This window comes from Electrophorus electricus, chromosome 11 (genome assembly GCF_041902795.1).
Source record: "Electrophorus electricus isolate QZ-2024a chromosome 11, ASM4190279v1, whole genome shotgun sequence".
NCBI classification, from domain to species: Eukaryota; Metazoa; Chordata; class Actinopteri; order Gymnotiformes; family Gymnotidae; genus Electrophorus; species Electrophorus electricus.
Window position 1 is genome coordinate 3,794,166 of NC_137507.1, and position 10,071 is coordinate 3,804,236.

General features: G+C 41.1%; 1 protein-coding gene across 1 annotated transcript; it reads left to right on the forward strand.

Annotated features, from left to right (window-relative positions):
* The first annotated feature begins 5,423 nt into the window (after positions 1-5,423).
* buc (bucky ball) lies at positions 5,424-8,192 on the forward strand. The gene is made up of 6 exons (XM_027001240.3): positions 5,424-5,430; positions 5,562-5,714; positions 5,815-7,341; positions 7,524-7,640; positions 7,967-8,080; positions 8,161-8,192. Exons 1-6 carry the CDS (start codon positions 5,424-5,426, stop codon positions 8,190-8,192), a joined length of 1,950 nt encoding a protein of 649 aa, XP_026857041.3.
* The last annotated feature ends 1,879 nt before the right edge of the window (positions 8,193-10,071 follow it).

Below are 10,071 nucleotides of genomic sequence, written 5' to 3' on the forward strand. Positions count from 1 at the left end.
CGGTTATTAGCCTAAACCTGGGAAGCTGCATGGCACACGTTTGTTTTTTTGCCACCTAAAGCACACCAGAGAAGACAAAGGGCAATAGCATACAACGGTAAATGGTAAATACACTAGGAATACACAGAAAAGTACAAAACTGATAATCAGTAGATATCAAAACATCAGAAAGTATTGACCAGCAAAGCATATGGCTAAGGTGGCATATATGCAAAAGAAGTCAAGTGTTGTAAATCTGTAACAGTATAATAGTACAGACTTTTGTTAATAGCATGCAACCTTTCTGGAAAAACAATATTTAACAAGTTTTTTACCCTGCAAACAGTGACCTCCCTATGTATGGTTATACATGAGAGAACACTTGTTTATAATAGAAGACTACAGGAGGCTAATTGAACTACCTTGCTGTCTACCATTATCCACAATGTTTTTAGCCTTCTGGTTTTAACAAACAAGCAAATTTCCTTTAGCCCATTGCAAGCCAAACATATTGAATCTGCAGCATCTCCTTTTCCAGCACTATCATTCAAGCATTCTTCCAGCAGTTCATCAGTCACTTCCCCATTTAAGACCCTCTCGGTCCCCAAATCATTAAACATTAGACATTAAAGACATTAAAATTGCCTATCAAAACATTTCACTTATGGCCTGAATGTTTCCAAACATTCAGATTTACTTGCATGTTTTTTTTTCTTCTCACCACATATATATATATATATATATATATATATATAGTTATTTATGTACAACATTTATAAATAAGATCACAAGGTTTCCAGAAAAACAATGTTTTGGATAGAGGTCCTTTATCTGCATATGTATAATCTGAAGAAGATTCCAGTTAAAAGCCTTGTAGTCATAGAAAACCTCTTGTTTCTCTTGAAACTTTGTGTTTCTCTGGAATCCATCCATCTATCTGTACACACACACACACACACACACACACACACACACACACACACACATGCATATGTATACATACATACATATATGTATGTATGTATGTATATATATGCATGTGTGTATGTGTATATATATATATATATATATATATATATATATATATATATATATATATATATATATATATATATATATATATGTATGTATGACAAATGTATGTATGTATCTATATATATATATATATATATATATATATATATATATATATATATATATATATATATATATATTTTTTTTTTTTTTTTTTTTTTTTTTTTTTTTTGTCAGGCTGGATCTGGAAGTCCAATAGGATCTTAGCTCAGTCATTCTCCACCACCTTTGGGGGGGTGTCCCTCTTTGACCTCGAAACTTTCAGCCTGTACTTGGCATATATGTTTCTCTACATTAGCCACTTGGTTGTGGTGTTCCATATACACTCTGCCTGCTAGCATCTTGAACCCCACTGTTTTGCACAGCCTGCATCAGGTGTCCTGCTTGGTGTGGTAGATCCAGCCTCTACTGATCTTGTGTGTAGTGCTTGTTCCTGTGCTGTCATGATTAGTCCCTCTGTGCTGTCTTTTAATCCAGCCTTTTCCAGCCATTGATAGGATTTCTCCATATCAGCCACTTCCACTATCTGCCGGTGGGTTTAGCCTGCCATGATGATTTCTGCTCCTCCTTATTCCCGTTCTCCTTGGGTTCCTGCTGTCTGAGGTACTCACTAAGCACTTCATCACTTGGGGCCATGTTCCTGGTGTACTCCTGGATCTTTGTTATTTCATCCTGGATAGTGACAATGATGCTCAATAATCCGTGGTGCCCCTCCTTCCGCTCAGTGTGCATTGTAAGAAGTTTCCTTGTCTTGTCAGTGGCTTCTATCTCCTCCTTAGGCCAGCTGATTATGCCAGCGGGGAACCTGGTGACTTGCAGAGTGTAGGTGTTGATAGCCCGGCTCTTGTTCTTCCCATTCAGCTGACTTCTCAGGACTTGCCTCATTCCTTGTAGGTATTTGGCTATAGCTGCTTTCCTTGTGGCTTCATTGTTCCCATCTGACAATGGAATTCCAAGGTACACAGAGCTGCCCTCAACATCTGCTATGTTCCTCTTAGTTCTAACATTCCTCTATTGTAACCATCTGATCAAAAATATCCAGTCCAAATTATATTCCGATGTCATTGCTTGTATCCTGGTGAGATGGACTAGTGAGCTGAAGTCAGCGGAGCTTAGAGCTGTGGCAGACAGTACTTATCTTAGTACTTACTTATCCTCAGAATGTCCAATACAAACTCTTGTATTCTCAGACTCCCTGCCTCTGTACACACACACACACACATAAAAAGTCAAAAACAGTTGCAAGAAAGAGTTTGTGAACCCTCTTAAATGACTTAGATTTCTATGTGAATGACTCCTAAACATAATCTGATCTTCTGTTAAATCATAATGATTTTTTAAAAAAGTAAATGAAAATGATATCTTTCAAAGAGAGAGAGCTACATGGATGAAGGTGTTTATTCCAGTTGTGGGTTTGGTTTGCTCCGTCATTTATAGAACACACAATAGTAGTTATAGAATTTTGTTGTGGTATGTTCAGTGTGTCCTGGGGGGTGGTAATCCAAAAAGCCGGTTTAGCAGCTAACCCAGAGTTTGCGGAAACTGAAAGTTTTCTGTTCCAAAAAACAAGCTCAGGATAAGTATAATTTAGTTGCTATGGCAACATAAGATGTGACGCTAGCATGTAATCATGCATATTTACTGTATATAAAACAGAGCTGGCTATCAATTGCTTCCTACTTCATGCTTTAAATAGAGGGCAATGAACATAAGATAGTTGCTTGTCTGGACTGATATTGTAGTTCCTTTATATGCAGCTAGGAATCAGTAAAAATGACATCTAGATAAGCTTCTAAAGTTCTCTCTTTGATCATTTTGTTTAGACATACGGTCTTTTTATGAAGAAATTCTGAATGATCAATTATGAGGAAATTCTCACTAGGTACACTGACCCTCCCTCACGGACAGCCATACTATTTTAGAGGTTATGTCAAGTAAATATTAATGTAAGAGCAAATAATTAGTATGTGTCATACATGGTATTTAAATACACATGAAGTAGCTGACATTGTTTCCTCATTTTCAATTTCTAATGAACAGTAATGATGTAAGTTACTCAAAATCACCATAGGCAAAACCTGTGGAAATGAACATTACTCCTATAATTTAGAGTTTGTTCCTATAATATAGAGTATATTAAGTTTAACTTTATGACTACCACTATAGGCATATCACTGCAAAATTGAAATAGCTATGAGTAAAAACTCCTACCATTTAGAATTTTGCTCAGAAATGTACTTTATAAATCTTTGCTGTCAATGCTGTTTAAATACTCTTGGATTGCATAGAAGATATTTAATAGAAATCAGCACAATCAAGTTAAAGGGCACAAACCAGAAAAATACTGGCTAGCCTTTAGACTGTATTTTGTAGTTGTAGAACTTATCTATTGACTCAGTCATCTTTTTGTATCTTTGCGAATATAAAGTGGGAAATTACTGAGGAACAGAAACTGATTTATATATGTCAACTTGCAGAACACTGTCATTATTTTGTCCCTGTGCCCCCCAAATGCTGGCTTGCATGATGCCCCTATACCGGATCAAGTTAGGTTCATTCAGAGTTCAAGAAAAAGGTTTGTTAAACCAGCGTTCTGGAATTCCACCCTGATCAAAAGAGATTTTAAAGGACGTAACTAGACTGGAAGGGTTGCAGAAGGCTGTAGGACTATGATGGATTACAGTGGGAAAATGAATGAATTCAACTAGACAAACGCTGCACATCTGACTGGCGCATTGCAGATAATAATATAAGTGGATTCTCCTCTCACCTCACAGAAAGAGTCTCCAGAGTTCGGGCTGTTTGTTATCTATTTGGAACTTAAACATAGTGTCAAGATTATAATTCCATGTGTCATCTAGCAGATGGAAAATCACATTGTTTTACCTACAGTTACACAAGGAAGAAATATCCACACAAAATAAAGCTCGTCAAATGAAGTACAAACTTACATCTTGCACTCAGTAACGTGTGTACATAAGTGTACCATTGAACAAACATAAAAACACTGGTATTCAGTGAAGGGTTACAACAGAGAACTGCTCTCTAGTGCAATACAGTCAATCAAAAAACATTGCCAATTTTATAAAGCCCACAGGTACATCACTACTGGTGCTGTGTTGTGTGGACCAATGAGACAAAAGTTGAACTTTCTGGTAAATGTACAACTTTTATCAGAGACACTGACTCTAAAACATTGTATACCACCAACCTCACCCCGCATATGAAACATTTTAAGAGGCCGTTGGCATGCACAGCTTCCTCAGAGTCTGGATTGGTGGCAAAAAAATAGCCCTGCATTTTTATTTTTTGGTAGGGTCATTCAACATGAAAATTAACCAGAACACAAGAGGCACAACTGAGTGGCTCAAACAAAGGATAGTCAGTATTTTAGAATGGCAAGAGTCCTGAACTCAGTAAATGTAAAATTCTGGGACGAGCAAGCCACTCAGGACATCCCAAAATGATACAACCAGAAGCCACAAAAAGATCTTGGTTGAAGCCATCAAGAAAGGAGGTAAAATTAGTTATTAAATATGTGTTCACAAACTTTATGAATTCCATGAATGTCAGTTTTATTTCTTAAACCATTTGTTTAATAAAGATATGTTACTGCTTTATTGTGTTGTCCATGCTTAAGATTTAAATGGTGAGATCAGTTTTTAGGTGGCTTTCACGGCAGAGGGTCCACAAACCTCTGGCAACTGTAAATTCAATTTAAGTGGATAAAAAAAAAAAAAACTAAAACAAACAAATAAAACCTTCTATAAGTGTAATGACGGCGTAATGTATATAAAAAAATCGACCTCGGCAAACATTATCATCTGGTTAATTCACATTACACCTTGTAGCAAATATACACACACATCGCGGTAAATTACCATATATAATAATCCAAAAATAATTGTGATGATAAAGAAACTTTGTGTAAATGCGAACTTGCGGTGTTTTTTTATAGCACATAAATGCTCTTAATGATGCTTGTCATGATACTTGAACCCAGCAATTAACAGAGACGTTAATTAGGTAATCGGTAATTAACCAGACCGGATTACAGAGGCGTGTATTTAGATTTTAAGATGGCGCACACCTGTTAGCTTTCTCTAGACGAAGTAATCCTCTATGGAATTTATAAATCTATACGGCTGAGACTTTTCAAGCGGAGTATGTTGCTATTCATTAGTGCACTTGTATTTCCACTTTGAGTTGGCACGTTTCACATTTAAGGTTGGTGTTGCCGTGGTTTCTCTCTCCCCCCCGATACTATCTAAAACGCATTCTTACTGGCGGTCGTGTTTTATTTAGTTTGATGTCGTTTCTTTTCTTTAGTCTTACGGTGTTTTGTATCGTGTGTTGTCCCTTCACTTTCAATGGAAGGTGAGCGTGCTGTTTACGTATTACTTAAGGGACCAGCAATCCTTCAAAGTTATAACCTTGTGGCTTATAAGCTTTTAACCCAAAACATGAAACAAAACTAAACTTTCACCCTCACTTTCCAATTTTTCTAGATGTTAATCCTTCACAGTCAACAGATGTTGAGCAACCACACCATTCAGTTAATCACAACAGACCATTTTTCTATGTTCAACCCCCATCTCAGCCTTATTTCATGTACCAATGGCCTATGGATCCATTTGGACAGTATAGCTTCCCGGGGCCAGGTAAGACCACAAGCTAGTCTTTAGTACCCATCCCCATCCACCTTCTTTGAGCTTGATGAATTATTTGCATCAAACTGATACTAATCTTTCACTTCCATAGCTTTCCCTTTTGGGAGACCTTATGTGTCTCCATATCAGTACATGCAGTACCCTGGTTATGTAGTTCCGCATGCTCCTATGCAGCCAACCGATTACAGGCGAATGACTCCCTTCATCCCTTCCGTCGCGTCCTACGATCTCCGCTTCCGTCAGCACTTCCAGCAGATGAGTGTTCAACGGGAGACCACGTCATCAGAGGCTCAGACAGAGGCCGGGGATCCGGTCGGCAAACTCCTCCACAGCCTGGGTGGGCTCCAAGCCTCTGAAGAGCCTAGCCCTGTAAAAGATCCTGATGCGATGCTTGCTTCAACCCCTGTCATAACCTCGCATGCTCATGAGGTGGAGAAGCTAAACCACGCAGAGGGACGGCTGGAGTCGGAGCCGGTTGTTCAGCCCGCCAAGGTGGAGCCGGAAGACATGGCGAGAGCAGACAACTTTGACTCAGCCGTTTATGACGCTGACTCAAGCCCGTGCTGTCTGGAGGGGCTCTCGGATGTTCTGCCTCTTGACAGCTCCTCCCTCCATGAGGAAAACCAGAGTCGGGGTAAGGATGACGCACAGCATGATGTGGAGAAGCCATGCTTACAGAGGCAGAAGCTGCCCTCTGATGATGTCTGTGGCGTTCCTGGAAACGGGGGCAGAAGCGCCTCGTGCTCAGCGGAGGTTGGCGATTCTGAGTCTCGCGTTTCTGCCGTTAATGAGAAATCTGATTCCTGCAATGCTAAGCCTCCTGAGCTTGCTGAGCGGATACAGGATTTGCCTCTTGACTCTGCAGAACCGTTAATGCAGGGCTCTGCTGACTACGACCTGTCGTATCAAATCCTCCGATTGCCCTGCAACAAGACCACCACTGGTTTGGTGCTTCAGAAGGATATCAACCCACTGGTGTATCTGGATTCAGCATCAACTCTACTGCCTCCTAGAAGGTATTCCTTTGGCAGTGCATACCCCTACAGTTACTACCCCCAGGTGGCCCAAGAGCGGCAGAGCATCCTCAGTCCTTCTTTAGATGAGCTCTCCTCCAGGGATGATATGTTCTCCACCGATGTGGAAGATGAGATGATGTCTGGGCATGTTTACGTGGGTGGCAGCAAACTGGCTGAAACCAGTGGTGTTCCCACCCGCTCTGCAAAGGAGCACAGAGATGATGCGTGCTCGGCCTGTGCCAAGACGTGCGCATGCTGTGGGGCAAGCCTAGTAGATGAGGACGAGAGTGTCGCGCTCCCCGAGCGCTATGGTGAAGGGGAAGTGGCCCAAGAATTGTCTAACCATGAATGTGACTGTGACCTAGAGGAAGAGGCACTGGGCACCTGCGAGTCTAGGAATGTTTCATCGAGGCTATATCTCTCAAGGCCCGTGCTGCCACCTACTGGTCGGCAGATCACCAAGCATAAAGTCAGGAAGGTGCAAGATGGGGCAGATCTGAGTGATCAGGAGCAAGGTCCTGTTGAGGAGCTCCACGCTGCTGCTAAAGTGGACCGGGTCAAGGTCAAGGGGCAAAAGGGTTCCCACCCTAGATCTTACTCTGGTAAATGTGTTCCTCCGGCACCCATGCTCTGCATAGCTTGATGTGCTCCTAATTCAGATCATAAAGGAAACTAACCTATATGGTGAAGGGTTCCCATATTGTAAACAAATCCACCGTTTTAAGTATTGTTTTTAATGGCAGTCAAAGATGGTCTCTAATGCATTAAATATGCTTATCTTAAGAACATCAGTGGCGAGACTGTCAACCAGAACATTTAATGGACAAAGAAAGCTGGACCAGCAGTGGTGGCAAACAGAGATCAAGGTCATGTAGACCCACCAATGGTCTTCAAGAAAAAGGTGGGATCTCATTAGATATTCCAGACTCTTGTGAGGGTTTTGCACTCCCCTTCAGTGGCTGGGCTACAGTGGTATGAAACATTCAAATCCTTCATCAGATCAATGTTTAGTTTCTTAGCTTTTATTTGATTGCAAATAATTCAGTTGCAGATGACCTTTTGGTGAACAAGTTGTGATGTAAATGTTTTCCATTACTTTTGCCACTTGACTGCATATTTAGGTTTCAACATGTTTTGCTGAGTCCTGCTTTTAAAAAAAAAAAAAAAAAAAAGCTCTTGACTCCATGTTTACATTAAGAACGTAGTAAGTGTTGCCTTGCATCAAAGGGAGACCTGCACGCAGAAGGCCTTCCTGCAAGATGTTTATTCAGCAAAGGTCCAGGAGAAATGAGTATGATGACAATGACGAGGCAGATACTTCCTATGGTCAAAGGGGAAGAGGTAAGGCCCTCCTAAGCAGCACAATTGCTACCAGTGTTTAAACTAAAACTCATAGTTACTGGACTATCTTTCCTTACCAGGATCTATAAAAAGAAGAGGCACAAGATACTAAAACGAATGTACACTTAAGACTTAAATGGGCTACCCTAATATTTAAAATGCACTATTGCACTACAGAATGCATGAAAAGCATGCAAATAAATGGACACTGGTGTTTAGGTGGATTGAAGTGATCACCTTGCTGCAGATGACTGCATTTCCCATGCTCACTTGGCTTTCTTATTGAGTGCTGTGCATTCATCTTAATCCTGTCTGAGGGTGATGTCACTGGACTGTGCCTTGACCTGCTTGCCCATGCGCTCTCCTGTGCCTGGATCCGGGAGGTGTGGACCCAGGCCAATATTACAGGGGGGTGGGCAGCTCTGCTCGGCTTCAAGGTTCCATCCACTGAAACCGTTCTCCGAACTCTTCGAAGGCTGGGCATTGGAAATGCAGCTGAATCTCAGAGGGCTAAAAAGGAAGGAAAGTGGACACTCGGACAGTCTGGCTGAGCCTAGTCCAGACGTCTTTTATTGTTCAAAACCATTTTAAAACTTGTAGCGTAATGCAGATATCATGTTTACTTGCACAGTGGTGTGATTAAACTATTTTGCATCGCATGTGAGCCTGTGCTTTAATTTTTGTGGGGAAGAGTCCAGTTAAAGACGCAACAAAAGCCCGGCAAGCTTCAGAGAGCTGCTGGTTTGCATATTGTGGTGACTGGGGGACATCTGTTTGGTAATTGGACAACAGCAATTATTAAAGCCCGATCACTTGGGCCTTCTACCAGATGGCTCAGAACTTGACGCACCCCATGCTTATCAAACTGCCACATTTGCACCATTTTTATGTTGCTGGGAACATTTTGTACTGAGACTCATGTTATGAGGAGTCTATGGGCCACATGGTATTTTTAAAAGGGTGGCTAATTCTGTGTGTAATGTTTAGACTTGAGCTCTAAATGCTGGGCATTTACGTTTCAGCTGCTGTCCTGGCCGCGTAATGATCACTGGTGCCTCGGCATGATGCATGTCTGTACTTTTGCTGGCATTAATGTAGCCCTCGTGCTGGCCTAGGCATGCTCTGCATGAAGGGGAATTCTTGTTTAGTATGGTGCAAGAACCACAGCATTCAAGCTATAGATTTGAATGTTCTCTACAATTAAATTGCTCAGTCTTGTGTGAGAGAAACATTTTAACCCCACTGCCATGGAGGAAAAATGGTCATTTGGAGGTAGTCAATGCATGTTGCCAAACTGGTAATTCCTTCACATGGAAAGAAACGTCATCCCACAAAACTGTTTCCTTAAGCCAAAAAGCATCAAATAGAAGGTGTAAACGATGCAAGTTGCCTGAAAAACCGCACCCAAAATACTAAACACCTATGACTGGCTGTCACGGTGTCATGTTTCAACAACGCAGTATGGGGTGTCATACTTTGAATGGCAGCTTTGACACCTACAGTCTATGTTGTACTCGTTTGTCTAAATATAATCACAAATTTTGCTTCAAGACAGCTCTTACAGAGCTGGATATCTTGATTGAAAATAAATGTGGTTATCAACTGGGCTAAAATAAAAGGCTGGGGAGTTGATTTAGTGCAGCACAAATTTAGCTATTTCAGAATGTTTGCAAAGATGGCTACAGGCTGACTATATACAACAGACCTGGCAAGGGCCAAGAAGTTAAATATACAATTGCTAAAATAACTTTTGGTTTAGGCCTATATCAGGTCAACTAAATGTCAGCGTGACATAACCTAGACAAATGCAACACCAGGCTGTGCAGAAATGTTCCTCAGAAGAGGTGTCTACGTCATTTCAATGTTTCCAAGTTGCCCCACACTGGCACAATTACGATAAACAGCTACAGATGTTCCACTCACGTCGCGCGTGCAAGATTTTGCTCCTTCCTGCAAGCGCCTCGTGTCTATGGGCGTCGAGGCAGGTTGGA